Source organism: Strongylocentrotus purpuratus, unplaced genomic scaffold (genome assembly GCF_000002235.5).
Source record: "Strongylocentrotus purpuratus isolate Spur 01 unplaced genomic scaffold, Spur_5.0 spur5_scaffold_14, whole genome shotgun sequence".
Taxonomy (NCBI): Eukaryota; Metazoa; Echinodermata; class Echinoidea; order Camarodonta; family Strongylocentrotidae; genus Strongylocentrotus; species Strongylocentrotus purpuratus.
In genome coordinates this window covers 6,021,321-6,045,569 of record NW_022145599.1, presented here as the reverse complement: position 1 = coordinate 6,045,569, position 24,249 = coordinate 6,021,321, and the positions used below count along the sequence as shown (strand labels likewise).

Here is a 24,249-nt window from a genome sequence, read left to right as displayed (position 1 = left end):
AGTTTAAAGAAAAATGACAAGATATAATTTTAATGAAATGAGTAAATATAATTGTGAACAAAATATTATTGAATAGGAAAAGAACCCTGCTAAACAAATCTAATTAACCTTATAATACAATGTATTACTAAAAGTTGAGGAAGGAAATAAGGTTACCATTGGTGGAAGTTTGATTCTGTTGATCAGGAGCAAACTGGAAGTTATCCGGTAAAGATTTGACCCTCGTAACTGGCTGCTTGACCACCAGGTGCATGCTGGGATTGTCACTCTGTTGAGAGAGAATACAATCGTTTAAAATTGATACTTTTAAAAAAGAAATACATTTACGTCTTAAAATTCCCTAAAAAAGTTATACTTCACATAGCTAGATTTTTTTTTTTAAATAGTCATTTAAAAGCAAGAAATCTTTAATTTTACACACTGATTCTGATCCACCACATCGGTGTGAATTAGAAAGACCTTTGATTGTAAGAAAATTTCTTTGAAAACCTTCATGAACAGGCATTGCATACTTTGTACATACAATATATATACACGTCATCACATTTGTTCAGAAGCAGAAGGGTATTATCTCTGTATTAAAGTATATGAATTAACACCATTCTGGCTCAAGATCGATGATATGATAAAAATATAAGAAAGAATAACAAAATTTGGCATTTATATAAATATATCTGCCATTATACGCTCCCCAACCAACAAACAAATCAATGGATGATACAATAGTACCGGTACATGCCAGTACTAATATAGATTTAATATATGCTGTACATGCACATGCTATATGTTTTATTTCTTAGAGTAAATTACAGATGCTGAATGAAAGCATTGCGTATGAATGATCAATAAGTTGATATTTTCATAAAGTACTGTAAAAGAGGTTAAAAAACAATACTGTAGAACAACTCAGATATATGTATATTGCAGCACATCTCCAGCTTCTCATTAATTAGCAGCACATCCTAATATTGAATCATTCTACTTCTAATATTCTTACTATATTAAAGTATAACCCATGTCAGAGAGAACATGACACACCATTTTCCCCATTCAGTAGATGTCTTTTTTTTTGCTTTTATTAAAGAAAGATTAAACTAACTTTGTGTGATAAGAGAAAGAAGAAGACATTGCACATGTTATGTCCATCTTAACTTTAACACAAGTTTGTTGAATGCCAGAATTATAAAATGTCACTCAATTTTGAAGCTTTTAAGTCAGGCAAACTTTTTAAGATCTCTTTTTCTGTGTGCTCTATCATGAGGAATTTTTATATACCCGTAATGTCAGGGTATAATAAACATACCTTTTATGATTTAGAAGTCCCTACTTCATGTTTTTGCAGCTGTCATGAAATATTCATCTTCATGAATTGCAATGAAATAGTAAACCCAATAACATGCATTGTTGGCTACTTCATGCAAGGTTCTTTAAGTCTAAAGTAAAAAATATATATAGAACTTTCTATATATGCCCATGCATTTCACATGGTCTATAAAAGGCCATAACTCGTATCGTTTTACACAAAGTTAAAGACCTTCTTGTATGGTCAGCAAACACATTATCATTCCACCATAATAATCAACAGTTAGTCGTGCAGGTAATAAACAGACATTTTTACAAGTTTCCATTAAAGTATGTTAATTTGCTTATTATGGAGCGATTAGTACCATGCATTTTTCTGATCCAATTCATACTCCATTTGGGAAAAAGCATAATGTAATCTTTACCAGGATCAAGAGGTCCTGATGAAATGTTTCTACAGAACAAATTTCCAAGATGAAAATCATCAAAATATAATTCATATCAAAGTTTAAAGGTAATACAAAGTTTTGGGAAATTTTGAAAAATGGGTGGATAGTGAATCTTTACAATTTTATTATATTTGGATGCCCCTGTGGATGTATTGTAATCACTAAAAAAATTAGCCCCTAAAACTCTTCTGTTTTCGAGAAAAATTGAATATAAAAATTTACCGGTGCTCCCGGTAAATTTTGATAAATTTCAAATAGCGCCTATGGCCGTACAATGGTAGCTGCGACCATGAAAATCTCAGAATATGTAGTTATGATACATAATTTCCAAACGGGAATAGCTAATCGGTCGATTTTAGTCAAGAAACATTGTTTCATAGCTAAATTGATATCTTGACCTCGAGAAGGAGCTATACAACATAAAGAGTTTATTAATTATAATTTCACAACTTTAGACTCGATTTCAACCGCGACAACGATCAATGAATATTGTAGGAACGCATATGCTTCCGAAATTGTTAATTTGAACCAAATTCATGACCCCATACCAAAACTTTGTAATACCTTTAAGGTATCATATTGTCATTTGCATTAACCAAGGAAATGTCCTTATTTCTCTGATATTTGAGATCTGAAACAAACTGATAACTTTGACATGCAAAACCAAAAGTAAAAAGGAAAAAAAGAATAAAAATGAATATATTTTTAAATGATGGGCTGGAGAAAAGCAAAGGATATCAAACAAAGAAAGAATAATTAAAGCAATGTTCAACATGCACGACATGTTGTAGCATCATGAAGGAACTAACTAACCATAGGAAAGAAATGTATGGTAATATTTTTACACTTTTAATCTACCTTTGCTATAATTAAAGTGTTAATTTTTTTAAATTCAAGCATTTTTCTAATATGAAGTTCTTGCTATTAAAGTTAAATTTGGTTTATTGTATGTTTGCTTGTCTGTTTTACATATATCTTGGTTTCCACCATGTAATTAATTGAAATTAATCTACATTTGCCACCCTCCACCCAGGTGTAGTGTATGGGTACCTGGTAGGAATATATAGGGGCAGCTGGGCTTAAAGCCAGGGTAATAATACTTCTTTGAAGCCTCCTTAGAATGAGCATCCTCTGGAATTGGTATGTGAACAGTATAATTGTAGCTCTTAATATTTGTATTATTATTATTATTAATGAAATTTACATTTAATACACCTTTTAAATATAAGTTTTAAGGATAAAGGGTTGTGTGGTATTGGATTGAGCAGGGTATATTTTGATGAAAAGCATGAAATGAATAAATACCATTCTCAGAAGGTGGTTTTAAGATGGTTAGGCCAGGTTTAAAAAAAGGTTTGGATTTGTTAGTTAGGTCACTTTAGACTTGTCTGGTCTGGTTCCAGCTGGTATAAACTGGTTAAGCCAGGTTAGAATTGGTCTTGTTTGCTACATTCCACAGTATAATCTGGTGTCCATCAGATTGAGGTTGATTGGTTTTCTTATTATTCAGAATCTCTCTTGACCAGGTTGGTTCTGGTATAATCTGGTTAAGTCATTCTAGAGTTGGTGTTGGTCTGTCTTGTCACAAAAGTTTTAACCTTGCACTGTCTGGTTTGATCAGGTACAAACATTTTAGTCAGGGGTTGTTTGTTTAAGTTTACATGGAGTTAGGCCTAGCTTGTCTGGTATCAACTAGTTTACCGGTAGTCAATTTTTGTTCTGTAGTTCTAGTAAACGGGCTTTGCCTGGTCTAGTTGGGGTCCAGGGTTTGGGGGGGGGGGGGGGGGGGGGGGGAGGGGAGGGGTTAGTTTAGGAAGTAGGAGGGGTATTTGCTACCATATGCTGCATGCAGCTAATGCACATGTCATTCATAATACCTCAAAAATAATTCCAGTTTCTTAATCAACAGAATGACAGACTACTTTTTTATATAGATGTAACAAACTTTACATGCAATGAAACGAACACATTCATAACAGTTAATATCTATGTGCATTATTATGTTCAATCCTTTTCTAAATAGGAAGTTGCTATATGGAATGGGGTAGGGTTACTAACCCAAGCATGTGATTATAAATCCTCATGTTTTGCATGATTTTCAACACAAAAAACCACTGTACGCATAAGTGTATATGATCTATATTATGTGAGCTATATATGTACTCTGTATGCCAAGATGCATTATATATTATAATCAAAACATTAAAGTATGTTCATGCAATGAGTGTGAATCGTTGAATGTACCGTTGTTTTATGTCGATGTGGACTCAATGCCAATATCACATCAGCAGGAGAAAGATCCTACCCAGAAAGATGAGCAAAAAGATATATCCAAAACAAGAAAAAATATGAGACATAAATGAAGAGTTGAAACAAAAAAGGAATTGTAAATTATCTATGAAATATAAAGAAGATATTCAAGATAAAGTACAGGAAAAGTACAGGAGTACTTAGCACAAGTAGTCAAACGTTTCTAATAATACACCATCTTGACTACCATGGTATAGATTAAGTACATGAGCCTATAGATGCAATAGATAGATGTGGTTGAATGGATACACCATGATATTTAAATTTATCAATAAGCACACTATTAGGCCTTAAAGATAGAAATATTCCTCTTTAATAAAAATTTAGTAGATATAATAAACATTCATGTCCAATGTTTGCAATATGGTGCTTGACTGACAGGAAAGTATGATAAATACAAAGCAGAGATCGACATCTAAATATAACGAAGATACGCTGAACTAAGTTCATCATTTTCCTATATTATCTTAGAGGACTTTGCATACACTGGAATACTCTGCTAGAGCTGCCATGGTTTGTAACTGACTGAACATCTAAGTACTGGTTTGAGAGGTACAAGTCAGCTAATTTATTAATGATATAACAAAAATGTGTAAAAATTCATTTTTAGCTCCCAAGACAAGCATTGAATGAAATGTCATGTTTTCCATAAATGCAGTTGTAAAACATACATAGAAAATTATTCTCTAAAAAAATGAGTTACTTTTTCAATGCCCTACAAAATCAATTCGCTTGATGTCATGCCAATTAATTACAAACTGATGTACCGGTATGTAAAATTGCAGACCTAAATTTAAAGTGTTGAACAGTATTCTACACACTAACTTTAACTTCAATTGCCTGAATGAAATCCTGGATAAACCATAATGAAATGTAATAAGCGGTGAGACCCTGAACTACACTCAATGTATTCCAAAGTTGCTAATAAACTAATATGAATTCAAAAAGAATCTAAAATACTGCTCTAATCAATGAATATTAATCTACAAATAGATAGAAATGAAATACCGTATTAAATGATGATTAGCTACTTAGACAAATTGGATGGATGAAAAGTATAACATTTCATATAAATAAAAAATAAATAGTTTAAATGTATTCAAGATGAGAATGTACTGTTTGAAACAAAAGAAATACCTTTTCTGACTTTTTATCTGGTCTAGATAAAGACATTTCAGGATTGGAGGAGGTTACCTGTTTCATGCACGAAAGGGAAAAATGAAACGAAAATAAACAAAAACTGAAAGTCAAAACAAGAAAACATAGATCTGTCAAAAAATAATAAATGTAAATTAATACAAAATAAATAGAAGGCAAAGTCAAAATGTATACTCTTGGAAATTATATACTTGTGAATTAAATATAATTAAATAATATTGAATATGTATTTGATTTCTATATCTTTAGAGCTTAAATGCTATACATATTTTGTACATCATGTTAAAAGGATAAATGCCATAAGTAAAGATTACAAAAATGTAATAGAAACAAGATATATCACGAAAATTATCAATCAAGAGTAACTAGTTGTACCATATATCCAAACAGCTTATATCATAAAATAGAAATGTATATAGGATATCTTTAATAATGTATGTATCATGCAACACAATCAAGAATGATCAGTACATAATCAATTAGATGTACATAAATATGACTCATCCACCCAACTATACACGCAAAACAAATACAAATTTATAACTAAACATCATTTATATAACTATGATGCGTAAAAATGGGGGAAATAGATTAAAGAGAGAAATATTAGATTAATGTTCCTTATTATCAGAGACAAACAGCATTTTGAATTTTTTTCATATTAGTATAAAATCAGATATCTTAAAAGACATTTTTGTTAGCAATATTTTTTTCAAATCTGTATAAGTATTAGATCATAAAAATAATAAAGAGGGCTCATGTGTGATGATATTAGTAGAGCTTCACTTTTCATATTTCTGTTTCGGTTTAATAAAATTTGGAGTGGACTTTAAAAGATTATTATTATTATTATTATTATTATTATTATATGAAACCCATTTTCAGTACAAATTTTTGCTTTATTTGACATGCTGTAAGTTGATTCAAAGCCCAAACTAAAGATTTTAACCGATGTTAGTTTGATATTTCCGAAGTTTAATGGTGCAATTCATAGAGTTGGGACACATAAACTTAAGCTATGTCTAGAATTATTACATGAACATTGAACAAAAATCCTCTTTAATATGGGATCCAACTTCAATGACATGCAGAAATACAAATCAGAATTAACAAGTCCCTCCCTAGTCTATCTAATCAACACAACAAAGAAAGCCATTATATATATATATATATATATAGTTCTGAATTATTCATAATAAACAAGGAAAAAAGGGAAAAATATAGTCAGGTTTGATATTCAAACTTAACTATGTCTTGACCCTACACATATCTTTATTGTATATGAACAATATTTCAATTGCCTTATAAATATATTGTTATTTGTGAGTATAAAAACCATCCCTTAAGTGTGCAAAATCTAAAGTTCTTTGTCAGTTTATAGGTTTGTAGTTGTATGAAGTATGTTGGAATGAATGTGAATCTCTTTTAAGTTCATTTTGGGGGGTCATGCTTTAAAAGGCATGTCTAGCATTGCAGCACTATAATTTTGTCACAAGTTCACTTTTAAACAGCACTAAATTGCTAACGTATCCTTAAGCAAAGCAAATTTGTCAACATCTCTCACTCATGCGAAATGTAAATACAAAATGATTACATCTAAATAAGCTCTAAGTAATACTCATTTGAATGTCTAAGCAGTCACTTCCCTTTATTGTCACATTTAGCAGGGATTAGTTTCTAACTATTAGCTAATATTCTAAGACTTGGATCGAATGCTAAAATTGAAATTGTATGATTGTATGCACTATAACTTATACCATGCTCAACATTCAAATATCAAACACTATCTGGAGCTAATTTTTAAACTTCAAATAGCTAAAATTACTCAGAAGTGAAATGTGTCTGACAGATTACAAATTTATTTAGGTTTACCTGAACATGTACATATGTTCTCTGATAATACCTTCAGGCTTTTCCTTACATTAACCCTAAACTGATGCACTGGGTTAACAAATCAAACCCAGGTCTATACCTTCTTTGGCAAGACATTAATCCACTTTTGTCACTCTCTACCCAGGTGTAAATGGATAACTGATACGACAGAGATGTGCACTACCGTGTGAGTCAAAATAAAGTTTACACCTAGAAAATTGCTAATTATTTAAAAACTCATCTATGAACAGTAAATTATTATACATTTTATGAATGTGTGTTTTATCCCAAATCATTTGGTATCATTTTTATGTGGTATGTGATCACGCTTGGATGAATAGGAGACATTTTTTTAGAGAGTGTAAAAATCGACTTGCGCCAAACTGATGCCTCCGGTACGTATTGTGTTGGGATTAGCGGAGTGGGAGAATGAATTGAATGTATCAAATGAAATGCATTGCATATGCTTTTTTGCAGAAGCAAAGTCACACACAAACACACGCACGCGCAAAAATGTTCTTTGATATTTGATATGTGTGGCATGATAAATTTTGTTAGGGATGTTATTTGGACCGGCAAAGACCGAAATAATACCCAAATCCTAATTGATTTATTTAAACATCACATAAGCAACTTTGGGGCAAGTCGATTTTTGCACTCTCGCAAACAATGCCTTCTGTTCATCCAAGCGTGATTACATACCACACAAAAATGGTACTAAATGATTCGGGATAAAACACTCTTTCCTAAGATGTATAATAATTTACTGTTCATAGATGATTTTTTTAAATAATTAGCAATTTTCTAGGTGTAAACTTTTTTGTGACTCACACTGTATATAAGAAGCTACCGTTTTCTTTATTATATCATTAACACTATAAAAGCTCTTCAACAATCTCTTCACGTTTGTGATCTCATGATACAATTTGACAGTCCTGTAGCCTTACATTAAAATAAAGTGACAAAACACACAATGTAATTATAAAGGTGTAACACTTCAATAGTAACTAAAACGGTCAAATCACAACTCAAAGAAAATAATGTTAGTATACTATAGTCACTTAACTGAGTTAATTGACATGAATACACACAGAATATCAAGAGTTTCAATATCGCATGGTTTGAAATTCAAGATTTTTTTTAACAAATAAAAGTTAAGGTTAGCTTTAAGAAATGATGGCTATAATTTCTAAACCACAGAGTTGTGATTAGGCTGGAAATTAAGAAGAAAGAAAGTCCATCTTCGAAACAGAAAGAAACACATGCTTGAAAAAAAAAACATTTGAGACAAGATACCAACACTGTACATTGTATCTGAACAAATTTGTGCCTGTTATTTGAATGTCAAAAGGATTATATCATCATTTAAAATAGATTGCATGCATGCATGATGTATACCTTTAAGAGAGGAGTAAGGACATTGCCCTGGTCCTATATAAAAAGAAGAGAAAGAAAAGAGGGCAAAGGATCAAAAAATGAGAGAACAATCTGGGATTAATTGAGATTTAGCATCTCCATGACAACTCCAAAATGAAGGAAGAAAATGAATGGATTTGGAGCAAATTGTTATAATGAAATAATCAAACTCTGCTCTCAATAAAATGGTTTAAAATGACGTAGGAAAATACTAGATATGAATCACTAGATGTTACTTTTGTCACAAATGGATGTTAGTTTGCAATGAAACATTCATTTGATGGATCATGTGTGCTTCTAAGATGTTTATTATCAGAGGTGCTATGATTGCTAATGTTTTAGTATTCAGGGATGCCAGTTAGAATTGATTAGAGGGCCTGAAAATCACCTAGAATGAGCTATTTTGTACACAAAAAGGCCTAAACTTTGGTCTGGAAATAACTTGCCAGGGCCTGAATTCAGGCTATTGCCTGAAAACTGGCATCCCTGAGTATTAGGAAGGAAATCAAAGTGCAGGGGAAGGAGACAAATTATTCCAAATTTATCTGCAATATTGATGCCAAATAAGTTGCAAAACTAACTTGAAAGTTAATGAAAAACTTATCAAAGATGTTTCATTTAGGCAAAATATAATTCACTTCACGCCACTCTAATTGGTATGTTATACAAGTTGAAATGAGGTGTATGGATTTTAATAAAATGTTGGAATCGATAGTATTGTGGTAATAAGAACAAGAAAAAAAGGGGGGAAAAGGGAAGAAGGGAGGATGAAAGAAAATGCATGAAAATCTACTGACTACAAGAGTGATAGGTGTTCAAAATAACATGTGACTTTGTGATCTATTATTGGCTAAAATCTAACACTCATGTAAAACCAAAGTCTGCCGATTATACATGTTGATATTTTGTATATCTTTTTTTAGATACTTTTATACAAATAATTTCCTTAAAACATTCTATAAAATTTGGAACAGATTTTCATATTTTGACAAATCGAAACTAATGGGGGAAAGAAATGATGAAAGAAGTGGTTAGTTCTAAGTTAATAGGTACTCTTAGCAAATTCCAAATTCCAGAGAATATGTTATAAATTATAAAAGTATAAACTTTATAACTTCAATTTTGAAATTCAAAACGTCAAGAAGCAGGAATTACTATTAATAGTCATCACATAGTTTAAATCTCCATTCTTATTTGATCTGGCATTCAGAGAATTCTTATGAGTGTGGTATGTTGTATGAAACTACAACACGCAGCTACTAGTGCCATGGTGTATCTAGTTCCTTTGTGACAGACAATATTTACAGGACTTTCTCAACAAACATTAACAATGTATACAACACAATCATTATTATTTATATGCTAGCATCAAAGTTCTAGCAAAACAATTATGAATGAAAAAAGTGCCCAAGAGATCAGGGAAATTTATCTCCTTTTTCCTAAAACAAGTCATTTGCTTCAAGAATGTATATGATTGATATGGTAAAGTATATTCTTCATTCCATTTTATAATTGACAATATAATATCATCTAAAATCCTGATCAATTTTTTTTTATAAATCATGTTAGTTTGATGCATAAAATTCAAGTCATGCATAGTCATGCTATCATGCGAAACTACCAATTCATGCAATTACATTCAGCAAATCATAAGCAATTAAACCTGGCTTTAAAAAATGGAGTACTGTACACGTATCTCTCGAGTGTTAAAATGTAGATTTTCAATAAAAAATAAAACCATTCACATGCAATGGAAATAATCATTTTAGTGATGAAGTAGATAGGAGATAATGATGAAATGATGGGTGGAATTTAGACAATGGACATCATTTAAATGAAATACATGTAATATTGAACCCCCCCCCCCCCCAAAAAAAAGAGTAAAAATCATTGTAAGGTGTTGACCTTCAAATCATGTTTGATATTGCTAAATCAAAATCTTATGCTTTGTAGAGAAAACAATGGTATGATCAGTTTCAGAATAGGACCATCTCTTACATCACTATGTAGATGAACATGTCTATGATAATGAATGCACATGGTTTTAGAAGCCATGATGCTGTAGTAATAGTAATGATTATGTACATATCTGCATTTCCTTAAAATTTAATACATCTACAACATGTATTACTTAGTTCATATGTAATTATAAGCATTTCTTTCTTGCATAGTGGAAATGCGTGTTAGAAAAGTATGTATTTTTATATAACGGGCAGGCAATCATTTCATATAAAAAGTATGGCAGTTGGACATACTTTGAAATATGACAAAATGTTTTCATATACAAGTAAATTTAGATGAATCAATACAATTCAAAATAAAAGGCAAATGTATTGAATTTCAACAAATGAGAAATTAGTTTCTTAAAGGAAACTATTCTTCATATTCATGATCACCGTAGTAGACAAACTTCTTCACTCAGTGAATTAAGACATTCTTCCAATCTGCTTTAACTTGACACATTTCCTAAAAATTTGGTGTTCTTCTTATTGAAAGAATTTATGCCCTTGTTCTCTTCTTACAATTATTAACTTGACAAAGCTAGATCTACATTCCTTCAAATTTTAAAGGCCATCACATTATCTATTTTATAGATGGCTGAAGAGTAAAATTTGCAATAGGTAGTATCACCTGAATGCATATATCATAGATATTGGAATGACTAAATAACGTTTCATTTGTGAGATACTGTACAAATGTATACCACTCTAATTTTGAGCATGTTTCACTTGTCATGCCGAATAGTGAAATATGCTTGATATAACAATATGATATACCCTTTTATACCATTCAAGGCCATTTAATATCATATAATTATTACACCTTTTGAAGAATGATAGAGAATATCTTTACAAAAACTGCCCAGAAAACTTTATCTTATTGAATATATCAGATTTAAATTTTTACACATATACATTTTCTGAAGACTCCGGGCTAGTTACTGTCTGTTCGGCTTAGTATCCATCATGACAATCAACTTATTTTTTACTAGAAAGTTCCGTTTTGAGCTCACAAATATTTAACACTGTCTTAATTGTGTATTTGTTAATTGTAATCATATATTTGGAAAGAACTGTTTCTCATATCTAGTAATTCAAGGATTGAGCATAATATATTTCTAAGTACCCTATATTACTGATAGATATAAAATTCAAATGGTAGAAACATCATTGAGTGGCACAACATGGTATGTAAAAAAAAAATACTGTTTATGATGGTTGGGAGGCATTTCGAAATGAACAGGAACATTAAATTAAATATAGCTATAAAAATGAATAAATAAGTATATCACTCTTGTAACAAATGTCCACTGGTATATAGGTGAATAATAATAAATAACATAAATGGAAAGCATGTATATATGCATCATAGAATAGATATGAATATGTAGACTAAAAATAAGACAAATAATATAAAATTAAAAAAAAGAATTAATATTTTAAACAAGAAAGTTGATTTAGTGATTAATGTGAACGAATGTGGTTATCTATAGTGGTTGGTAGTGACTCTATAGCTATGTTAATAGGATGAAGTTAGTAGCATCTTGTGAAGGAAATCTATGGTTAGGTAATAAACTACCACTGATAAGTGTATCTAACAATGACAGAAGATATTCAGACAGGGTTTACTATTCAAAAGTATGTTTTAAACAATATTTTCCAGTGTTTTAAAGATTTGAGATTTTTTACATCAAAATTTCAAAGCAAAAAAACCCAACATCTAAAAGAAGGGGTTCTTTTTACACCTAATTGAACTTGTTTCTTAACTTTGTTTTCCTTTTTTGAGGTTTTTTTTACACATAAAATCCAAACATACCTTTTTATTATTTTTCAATTACTGATTCTTATTTTCCTCACATAGGACAATGTCACACAAACAGAATGCATTGTACTTTTTGTTAAAAATATGCCTTTTTTTCTGAAAAGATCTGGCAGCAGTGCAAAACTGCAAGTGGGTTGAATTTGACAAAGAATCTGAATTTAAGAGGTTTTCCTTACAATTCATTGGCAAGATTATGTGCATGCAGAACTTATTTCACACATCTTCTTGTAGTTAATGTCCTATTGTAACAAGTGTTTACATATTTCCAAATAAGCGCAGTAAAAGAATTTATCATTTGATATTAACTTTTATCAATCAATGATTTTTTTTAAAACATACAAATGAACAGTAAACTGGCTGACTTATTCAAAAGTTATATACAAAATACAACTCATGCCTATAATGATGAACACAAACAGCCAATAAAAGGTGTAGATTATTGAAATTGACCAATGGCAGGCGACTACCTGATTCGACCAGGAATGCTGCGCCAAGAGGACGCTCTGTGTCAGGTGTGGTGAGGATGAAATGTGAAAAATGGACTACGATAGACAGAAAAACAGAGGAACAGGGTGAAAAGAGAAAGAGATGGATCAGAATAATGCACCGCATGAGTTCTGTGATGTAACACTGCACACATTGTTAATTAAATGACTGTTATTTCTATCTCACACCACTGCAAAAAAAAAACATAAATAAGTCATATTTGTTGATATATAGTTTCAAGTGTGGTGCCTTGCAGTTATAAAAGATGCATTGTATGCATGCAGTAATAGTCCACTAAAATTAAGCACACACTGTAAAGTGCAAATTAAAGAATCCTTTTTTTTTTCTTCAAAGATGCTTATGTTTTAAATCATGAATAGATCCAACTATTAAGAGCTCATATAAATGGCAAAAAGTATAACAAAGCCTATTTACACTGCCCCTTAGGTCTACAGAAGTTATATCCACCTTACAATATAATTTTTTTATCACTAGCTTGAATCAATTCCTAAAATCTTGAAGTTCATGACACCAGTAACTTAAAACATCATGCCAGCATTCATGTAACAATATCCATTTGTACTCAAGATAAACATTAAAAATTTAAATGAATAACAAATTATTAAAAAATAAAAATGTCTATTTATAAATCAATACATACCCAGTACAAAACATCAGCAACAAAATTAAGATCATGTATTTAGTAATACAGATTTTTCATCTTTCATTTGTAGAAAATATATTAATTGCTACCTATGAAGTAAATGCTTGATATCTTCGACATGTTTACAATTCAGTGTATCATGCTTGTTCAGCTGGAGAGCAAAATTAATAGTCTTAAGCAAGCAGCAATAACACACCAAGTTTCACTAAGAATATTGAACTAAAATTGTCTGCATGATAAAACATTCCTTTTATATCATGCAATTGATAGAATGAAATGACTTCCAGGAAAGTCACATAATAGTATATGACGTCCTTCAAATTTGTGTTACAAAATAACTCTTGATTACACTTGAAATGTATATGATCAATGCTTTAATTTCATGAAGAAATGTCAGTTGTTTTTCTGCTAATAATTACATTAATACCTTTTATCATAAAGTGATTGAACAAGGATGTGCGGTACTGATGAAAAAATCTGTTGAAATATTTTTTCATTGCACTCATTAAGTAATTTTACATAAGGGTTCAACATTTTAGAAGTTTTCATAGTAAGGTGATTATTAGAATGACGCTTAATAATGACAAAGGCTATTGTTATTTGGAATGATGCACACGCTGATGGTAATGAAATGCTGTTAGAAATTGTGAGAATTTCTGATTAATGTTTTGTTTAATATCTCTATGGAATGATATCAAATAATTTTTTTCTTAAGATGAGTGCACATTGAAGAACTAGAGAACCAACATACACATAAAACCTGTGATTTATCATGAAACTTGTGAACAGACATTGTGTAATACTCTAATCATGTTCATTATTGAGATCATCTTTAAGTCACGCTCATGCCAACAAAGTGTGATTATTTATGTGCGATATGGTTGATATGATTGGAGATTAGAATAATTGGTTCAATTGGAACAAAACAATTAGAACAAACAAAACAATGTACAAGCACACATTAAAAACACAAATTTGAAAAGACACATAACGTTGAGCCATGGTCCAAATAAACGGAACAAATCTAACTATTTGTACACATCTAAATCAACACTACGATGTTACAGAAAACTTAACAGGAGAAAGGATTTTTTTAAATTACAATCCTTAAAATTTGATTTCAAGAAAATTGAAAGCTCAACAATTATTTTTCTCTCTCCAACCACCATCTTTGCTTTGGAGTACGATAATATACTACTATTTTTAAACAAAATCGTCTCTAATTATTGCTTTACACCTCAAACTCATAGAGGTATCTCTAAATCAATTTCCTGATGGATAATTTCATAAAAGGTTCAAAGCATTTTACAGGTGTGATATAAAAAGTGGCTAGTACTTCTAATCATTTTTGTATCTTCAGCTGGTATAAATAATATATTGTCTCTTAAAACTGTATTTTCCTCAAACCAACTAATTTCCCCCTAAATTTCTCTATCCATTCCCCCTTCCCCTCCCCACCTCCCCCTCTCTCTCTCTCTTTCTGTCTCTCTCTTCTCTGTCTATCTGTGTGTGTGTGTGTCTCTCCCACTCTCTCTCTCTCTGATTCTTGATCTCCTGTTATCTCACTCACTTTTTTAAATTTTACTTAGTATCCTCTTTTCTTATTGCTCTAGTTTTATGACGTACTTTACAGTTATCTTTTGTGAGCTTTTACCCATAACTTTCCATCTCCAGGTCATCTATTCAATAACCATCCTTGATCTTCTATCGTTATTCTTTCACTCATCCTCCTTCCATCCATCCTCCTCTCACATCCTCCATCTCCCAAGCTCTCATCTCTCCTTACCCCTTCATCGGAGTTGTTAGCAGCATCCTCCCTCTCCATCTCCTCTAACAAATCAATAGCGTCCTGTTTGAGCTGATCGGCGATGATCTGCGCATCCTCCTCGTCGTCCTGCTCCAGCTTGTGACTCTCCTCCAGGTGCTTCATGAGGACGGCGACCACCACGTTGACCAGGACGAACTGGGCGATGAGCACGAAGGAGAAGAAGTACATCGGAGCAAAGTAGCGGTTGGCACAGCAGTTAACCTTGCACCCCGATCTCTCATCACATCCTTCTTTCCTCAGTGTGTCCTGTAAGAGTTACAACAAGTACTTGATTTGATAATATATAGTTCTTCTTCTTCTTCTTTAGGATAATCTGCCTCCTTCACTGCTGAAGATTCTTGCAGATGAAATGCAGTTTAAATAAATATTCAAGCTAAAGTTCAAGTCAAGTTCCACTTTCAATGAAAACAGGTTACAATTTGTATGGGGATTACAGAGTCAATTGGCCTATAGAGGCAGAAGACCATCTGTGAATCTGATCTGTGTTCTGTAACCAGAATGCATGGCAAAAGTATGCAAATTAAGTTGTTAAAAAAAAAATTATTTGATTTAATTTTTTATAAGGGCAATAAGATTCTTCTAGGAACAGCAGAAATTTATTATCATTATGCATCCATGTCCATGAACTAAAATAATTGAAAATAGTTTACCTTCATAATACCATTCCAGTTGTCTCCCGTAGCAATGCGAAACAAGGTCAGAAAGGCAATGAAGAAATGTTTGAAGGAGGCGTGACGTCCGAGGCCCTCACAGGGGTTCTGATCGGTGCAAGCTGAAAACAGAGAGAAGATCAAAAAAAAAAACTAGGCAACTAAGTCTATATTTATAGCTTTAAAAGTACAGAAATAATAAACTTTGTTTTCTGACTGTCTAAGTTACATTTCAAACCTGATGGAAAGATCAGTGTTACCAAAAATATTACTACAGACAAGATGTCTTACACTTTGACAATGTTACGATTTGACAAATTCTGTTTCACACTGTTTTGGAATTGTGTTCACTGTGTTTATATCTACCCCACAGCAAGATTGGTCACAGATATGATCATATGATCATCAAGAGGTATGAAATACAGTTATAAATGTTTCCACACCATATCCACACTGTGCCTACACTGCACCCACATTATGTTCAAACTGTGCCCACACCATGTTCACAGTGTATCCACACCATGTGTTCACATGTTCACACTGTGTTCAAACCACGTTAACAGTGTATCCACACTGTGTCCACACCATGTTCAGTGTATCCACACTGTATTCACACCATGTTCAGTGTATCTACACTGTGTTCACATGTTCACACTTTATTCCGACCATGTTCACACCGAGTCCACACCGGGTTCACACCATGTTCACACTGTGTCCATCATGTTCTCAGTGTATCCACAGTGTTCACATATACAGTGTAAATCCACTGTGTCCACACCATGTTCACAGTGTATCTACACTGTGATCACATGTTCACACTGTATTCCGACCATGCTCACACTGTGTTCCAACCATGTTTACAGTTTACAATGCATCTACAGTGTTCATACCATGCTCACAATGTATCCACACTGTTCACACTATATCAACTATCCATAATGTGCCTTCACTATGTTCACACTGTGTTCATTCTATGTAACACACTTTTATCTTTCCATTAATAAAACCATGAAGTTTGACAGGACTTACCTAATCGACCAAATAGCTCAACTCCAAGAGCAGCAAAGATGAAAAACAGTAGAAAGAAGAGAAGGCCCAAGTTGCCAACCTGTCAAAATGAATAAACGAACAGCTAACAAATATGGGCAATTTGGATGGGTAAGTTGGAGTATGTCAAACAGCACAGGGTATGATAGATACGATTTCTTCAGTTCTATAAATTAAGATGTTGTTCTTAATTAAAGAGATCTAATTTCTTTCCCTGTTCACTCTTTTTGTGTTACTGTGAAAATCAAACTTTAATCTAGAAATCAATGCAGTTTAGGATTTTCTTGTTTGATATACGTACAAGATCTATTTCATGTGTTTTCTACAGATCATCTCTTTTACAGAAATGACAGGTCGAAATCTGAGATGATCTAAGCTATGTAAAACGTAAAATTCTTCTGTATACTATTGAAATGTAAACCATGATCACTTGCAAAACACAAAAGGATCATATCTACCTGTAACTGACACAAATATAACTGCAAGTGACAGATGTATGCATAAATTAAAATAGTTGAAACCTAATGCTTTAAATAAATATTTTAATTTTAAGAGATATTTTCTCCCAAGTACTGATACCCATCTGACAAGCCATCAAAAATAAATATAATGTAATTGTATATCTCTGACATTCCTTCATGCAAAACTAATCTTTTGTCCTATAACTAGTTATCAATGTAAATTAAGAATACAAGGAAAAAGAAAAACTATAATAGAAAGATTACATAAACTACTGTAGCTAGAACTGACAATAAAAAAGGAAAACGTAACATTTATATAACTTTTTTTAACAATAGCAAAATATGTTCGATTGATCAGGAGGGAATGGGGAGGGTTACTTTACAGAAAAAATTAAAGCAGAAACAAATACATGCATATATTAAAGCTTGTTAAACAAGTACAATTACATGTTCTACTCACTTTCTAATCCAGATCAAAGATTGTATTTCACTTACTTTTTAAAGGGCTTCAGGTACAATTTATATTCACATGTTTTCTTTTCTTCATTTATTAGTCATTAACACATGAAAAATATGAATAAAAATATTAAATGAGATATAAAAAAAATATTGATAAATCCAAAGTGGTCAGAATTTCAAACTTTGTCAATCAATATAATAAAGTTCTCAATTGCTTCACATATAAAAACAAACCCTTTGTTCAGAACTATGGAACCCTTCTTTTAATGAATTTTCTTCCATTTACCTCCAATTCTTCCACGTCTAAAATGAATAACAACTTGAAGTTCTATCTCTTTTATTTTTTCCCCGAATTTATAAAAGTGACTAAAAGATAAGAATATATACATGTAAGTAATTAGACTACGATTACCTGTGGCAATGCCTGAAAAACGGTGTCCAGCAGGGCTCGGATACCCTGAGCCATTTTCAAGAGTTTAAGCACTGATGGGGCAAACAAAGGTTGACCAAGGAGACAAACAGACAGAAGGACAGACAGACAGACAAACAGCCAAACACAGAAAGAAGAAATACAAAGGTATAATAAGTTGGGTGCAACAGATATAATTCAAATTGTGAATGCCATGGGGATGGTACCCCAAAACAAAGAAATCATGACTAATACTGGTGTGTCACGGTGGTTTATAGTGAGCAAGGGTGCAATATCTATTCATGCATTTTGTGAAATTAATACTTGACATGTAAACAATTTCATCACACCGATAATGTATATACTCTATGACAATAATATTGGTGCAAACAAGCCAAATTTCATTGAAGAAGCGAAATTTTCACATTTTTTTTTTATCCAAATACAATTTTCGGGACATTCTATTTTTCAAGAAACATGTTTATACTCTGCCATGTTTAATACATTCTTTAAGATTAAGAATGTACCTATATAAAATATGAAAAAAAGAGCTGTCAAGATGAAGGTTTGGCCTCATTACACATCAATATAATCACTACTAAAGGATGACCCAGTGATGTAAAGCCATGCAATAGTACAGGGTAACAGAAACATAAAAACACATGTCTATTGCACCATTAAAACTAATGTAGGATGACATCAACATGGAGATAACCGTATCCACAAAGCTGCTAAAACTTCTAAAAATCGAAAAACAGAAAGTGATTATATATCATCACGAATCAGGCATATAGTTAGGACACAGCATGCAAACCAACGGACAAAACTCGGTAAGAAACAGCGCCCTCTGTGTTTGTCCGTGATCACTTTACCTGTGGAATAGCACCCATGAGGACGGCAAGCAACTCACGAAGGCCTTTCATGGTCTTCATGATCTTAAGAACTGTGGGCGTTTGGGATTTGCCATCGTTCAAAGAAAGGGGTCGGGTGTTAAAAAGTGGATAATATATGAGCAAAATGGTTCATAATGGTAGATAAATGATAACTTAATAGGCAATTGCCAAGTATAGGTACAAAGGATAATGCATGAGGGTGATTCAAAAGTGTGATATGTCAAATGAACAATGCATTGATGATTGATGTCTCCTGTATTCGCTATCATAAATGTGACCTAAAATGCCTAACTGGTTACCGGTAAATGAAGGGAAATAATTGCACACATGTACATAAAACTCCGTCGTTAGAAATAAAAAAAATTCAGTAATGGCCGGAAAGTACTTGTATGTAATTACTTTTTGCAACTGAAACAAATGTAAATGTGTCATTTATACCGGTAAGACAAAATGTCAACTGAATTGTGAAATAATATTTTATTTCCTTTCTTATTCATATTTATAATTCATATCAGAAACATGAAACATAACAACTTACCTCTAGCTATACGAAGCACCCTCATTATCCTGATAATAGTTGGATTGATCGGTATAATGTTTGATTCTAACTCCTCCATCGCTATACCAGCAATAGATAGTATCACTATTGTAACATCCAGTTGGTTCCATCTGTTGGGAATGAAAAGAAATGATACAAGGGATTGGCATCGATTTGGTGAGTTCAAATGAGAGATGTTGCATAGTTTTTCAATACAATGAAAATATATATTTTAAGAAATTAAAGCATGTGCTATTATAGCATCAACAGTTTGAATATGGGCATACAATCATTTTGCCGCCAGTAAATGAACAGCAAATCTACCAAAAACTGTTTGAGGAAGTAGGAAAGAGAAGTGAAACAGAGAAGAAAGAAGAGAGAAGAGAGAAGAGAGGATATGAGGAGAAGAAAAAGATCACAGAGAATAGCAACAGAAGGAGCAATGAGAAAAGGGAAAGTATGCAGAATTTTTTGAATAGTAGACAAGGACACATAAACCAAAGGAAGGAGCAAGATAAAATATACATGCACTTACCCATCTTTGAAGTATCTTTTAAATCCAAGGGCAAAAATCTTTAATAAGGCCTCCAAGATGAATACAGCGGTGAATATATAGTTTAAGTAGGTCATAATGTCGACCATTACCTAGTAAAATAAAAACAATTAAATGATCATTATTACCATTGATATTTAAACAACCAGATTAAAAGTGATCGTGAGTAAAACACCTATGACTCAGAAAATCCTAAACACAGCTGTGATGAAATATTCTGTATAAACATTGACAAAACGATAGAAAATGCATGGTAGGAATTCCATGAACATCTATGTTTAATATATCAAGGTTTGATTTTCACACATCAGGCAAAACCATTTAAGTGGCATCTTCTAAACTATGGCCCTATATATATAAACTCTAACGAAAGGTCAGTGAAGCAATTGCCTTTAGTTTCAGTAAACTCTGTGTATTGCATGTAGTGCACCTGCTGCCCCCAGCAGTGGTACCAAATAAAAGACTGCAATCATCTTCATGGACTTTCAAAGTTCAAACTGTCTTATAAGTACATGCTGATTGCACAAAGATACCAGCGCACAGAGATTAACCCTCCATAACCTTGCACTACGCCAATAACAAAGGTCAAGGTAAGTCTTTATCTCACCCTGGACAAGTAACAGAATCACAGAAACATAAGTAATAATAATAATAATATTTAGCTTTTATATAGCGCTTATACAAATGCCTCTAAGCTGCAGAACAGAGCGCAAGACGCCCTCTCACACCAAGCATGGCGGAAATCATAGAAATCGATGGATAGCGCCAACCAACTAAACCCAACATCAACAACAAAAACAACAAAGAAATGTGAGTTTTAAAAGAAAGCTAAAAACTACTTACCTGAGGCATCATGTAGAACTCAAGTGCCATGGTGACAACGTTGAGGAATATAATAGCAGCTACTATCAAGTCAAAGTACTTGCTCATCACAATATCATGGACTTTCATCCTGGTCTTGGAGTAGTTGATGTAGTAGGGCTGCTCTAACGATCCTATTATGAAGGGGAGATGCAGAATGGATGTTGATTATCTTATTATAATAACTGTTTTTGCTTACAATTCTCATAATCATCATTTATGTACTCTCAAAGTAGAGAGAGTAAACGATAATGAGGGAGAGAAATAGAAGAAGCAAATAAGAGAGAGAGAGAGAGAGAAAGAGAGAGAGAGAGGAAGAAAGAGAGAAGAGATATGGATTGGATGTTGATTAACTGATAGAGTGTTACTTTCATGTTCTTTAAATGATAAATACAATGTATACCTGTACATGTAACTCACCACACATGTACATCCCTAAATCCTGAATCTCTAAATATTTCTTGTACAAATTGCAAATTTAGCAAACTCTGAAACTCTGAAACTATATGAAATAGACGAGAAAGGTATATGTGCATAGAAATGTACTCAATACATAACATTATGCAGTGTATGAATTTATAGTGTATAAATGTAGTGGAATGGAGATGCAATGAATGCGTTAATTGTTTTCTTCATTTTTGTTCCATGGAGGAATTTCATTGCTTCAATCACTGTCATGTATGCGCATGATTTCTTTCATGATTAAAAGTTACACGACTCTGCATGAAGTTATATAAATCTTAGCAAATTTTGGCAATATATTGGCACTGAATGGGCAGGGACAGGGTAGGATTTGAACAGCACTAAATATGAAATTTAGAAAGAAATAATTATGTATTATTGCCTCTTGGTATTTCTTCACCAAACTGATTATGGGAGTGTAATGAAGGGAGTCTTGAGTTTTGATTTATAAGGAAAACTAATATTCTTACAGCATTCTATCAAATCTATATTGATGCTTAAAAAATAGTACTACATGTCTCTGATTAACAGTTAAACGATTTGTTAATGTTGATAGTTAGAACCAAGGAAATTAAGCTGGATGAGCACATCATTACCAAATGTGAATATCTTTCATGATTCTTTTGAGTGAATGTGGTTTCCGGGAGGATCCCCCGAATTTGTATGCATTTTACTTTTTACTAGCCAAAGAAAACCACATTTGGCTTCATGAACAATGAAGAATGAACTTTTAAAGGATTCTTGAGTTTTTTAATTTCATTGACAGAACTCCAAATTAAATTGTAGTTGGTATATAAAGTGCTGAAAAGAAGTACATTTCTAGATTCCTTCATATTAAAGTGTCACCAATATAAAGATAAATACACCTCCACCATGGCACTGATGAAGCATCAAATGTGTTTGGTTTGGTAGTGTATGACATAATTAATAGAGCAATATACAAATGAGCTTGCAAACCATACAACCCAACACATATTAAAATGAGTTCCGTCAATACCGTTGTCTACTAAAAACCATTCCCTACATATCATCATAACATCATATGAGGTAGCAAGTCAGACCAGTAAAACCCATTTAGATTTTTTTTCTCTGTAACCCGCATACTATGAATTTGGAAGTGTCCTTTCTTTTATAATTATGTATTTCACTCGTAGGATGGAACACTTTTATCTGAAGAAAATATTTATAGGGGTACATTTAAACCTCGCAGTGACCTTTGAACTTGATATGGATATCCTTCCGGTGATGAACTTTAATTGACCTGACCCATGACTCCTAGATGATGACCAATATGAACCTGAGTTGTTTATGACCCCTCAACCTACAAGGTCATGAACCTTGACCTCTAAAATGAAATCTTTCCCAATTCTATAATGTTGCTTTATAAATGGCAGCTGGATGATGAATGGTGGTTTTGCATGGGTTTCGCATGGGGATGTGAATATATAGCTGATCGGTGATTCCAAAAGTATGATCCGCATTAGCGATCTTGAATCTTGTACAAACCAATCTGACAATTAGCCCTCTCTTCTGGGGTCAAGTTCGAGAGCTCACTGGGATCCACGTAAATGGTATACCCTGAAGAAGCAGCCTTACTTTGCCTGGCTTTCTGGAGCTTCAGCTGTCGCTTCTCAATCCGCTGGACCAGCTCCTCGGCTGCCTGCTCCTCCCGGCATTTGTGGAAGTTCTCGACAACGACACCCACGAACATGTTGAGAACGAAGAAACCAACGATAAGCAGGAAAGAGATGAAGTAGAGAATGAGCCATTCGTTGTGATCTCTCTGGGGCTGAAAGTCAAATACAAATTCATATTACAGCTTAACTCATACAAACATATTTACATGTATGAAGTGATGTGTCACAAGACCAATTTCTGTGGAGGCTGTCAGACCACATTTGTTGATAATAAAGATTGCTGAAATTTCTATGAAGCCCAAGTGTTTTCACATATTTGCAGACATGGGAAAACCCTATATGTAAGATTTTAAAATTTGCCAAAAGAGGATACACCATTTTTTCCACCAGGCAAGCAAAAAGAAGGATATTATAGTATTGTCACTTATGCAATTGCTGTCAATGTTCTAAAAATCACATATTTCAAAACAGAGTTTCCAATTTAAAAAAAATGCAAAAAAAGGACACAGAAAACATCTTACACTGCTACACAACATTAATGTGAATTTTAGGGACTGGAGCAAATGGATGAAGGCTAGGAGAATTCAATGTTTCATCCCAGAATGTTGGGTAAGAAGGGTAGTAGATTAAATTGATGAGAGAAAAAAGATAAGTCATTAATGGTTTCCTTACCTGCTGATCGATACCAACTGCATCTATACCATTATACATGATGTCTACCCATCCATCCTTGGAGGCAAGGACAAACAGTGCTACCAAAGCCTGGAAAGAAAAAGAGCATTTAATTCACTTAACAATTGAACAGGGAAATATGAGTCAGGTTGGTTCTGTAGAGGTGTTGGTTACTAGAGAACCAAAAGATTGAACAACTATATAACTCAATCATATCAGTCTAGCGATAAATACATATATCTCAAATTAATAATAATAGTAATAATAATATTCAGTTTTTTATATAGCGCTCAATACATC

The 24,249-nt window shown here is 32.6% G+C and overlaps 1 protein-coding gene across 6 annotated transcripts in view; it reads right to left on the bottom strand.

Moving 5' to 3' along the window:
• The window catches only part of LOC575000 (T-type calcium channel), a 114,585-nt gene that overhangs the window by 6,758 nt on the left and 83,578 nt on the right, over positions 1-24,249 (bottom strand). Inside the window, exons 22-33 of one of the 6 annotated variants that reach the window (XM_030984046.1) lie at positions 23,950-24,039; positions 23,237-23,429; positions 21,161-21,312; positions 20,300-20,409; positions 19,765-19,895; positions 18,337-18,407; positions 16,987-17,065; positions 15,958-16,079; positions 15,266-15,553; positions 5,199-5,255; positions 3,996-4,052; positions 157-268 (exon numbers count right to left, since the gene is read on the bottom strand). In XM_030984046.1, the coding sequence (XP_030839906.1) occupies positions 157-268; positions 3,996-4,052; positions 5,199-5,255; positions 15,266-15,553; positions 15,958-16,079; positions 16,987-17,065; positions 18,337-18,407; positions 19,765-19,895; positions 20,300-20,409; positions 21,161-21,312; positions 23,237-23,429; positions 23,950-24,039 (1,462 nt within the window). Of the gene's footprint in view, positions 1-156; positions 269-3,995; positions 4,053-5,198; positions 5,256-8,280; positions 8,523-12,796; positions 12,872-15,265; positions 15,554-15,957; positions 16,080-16,986; positions 17,066-18,336; positions 18,408-19,764; positions 19,896-20,299; positions 20,410-21,160; positions 21,313-23,146; positions 23,430-23,949; positions 24,040-24,249 lie in introns of those variants that run through there. The other 5 variants (XM_030984044.1, XM_030984045.1, XM_030984048.1 and 2 more) reach the window with 5 other exon arrangements.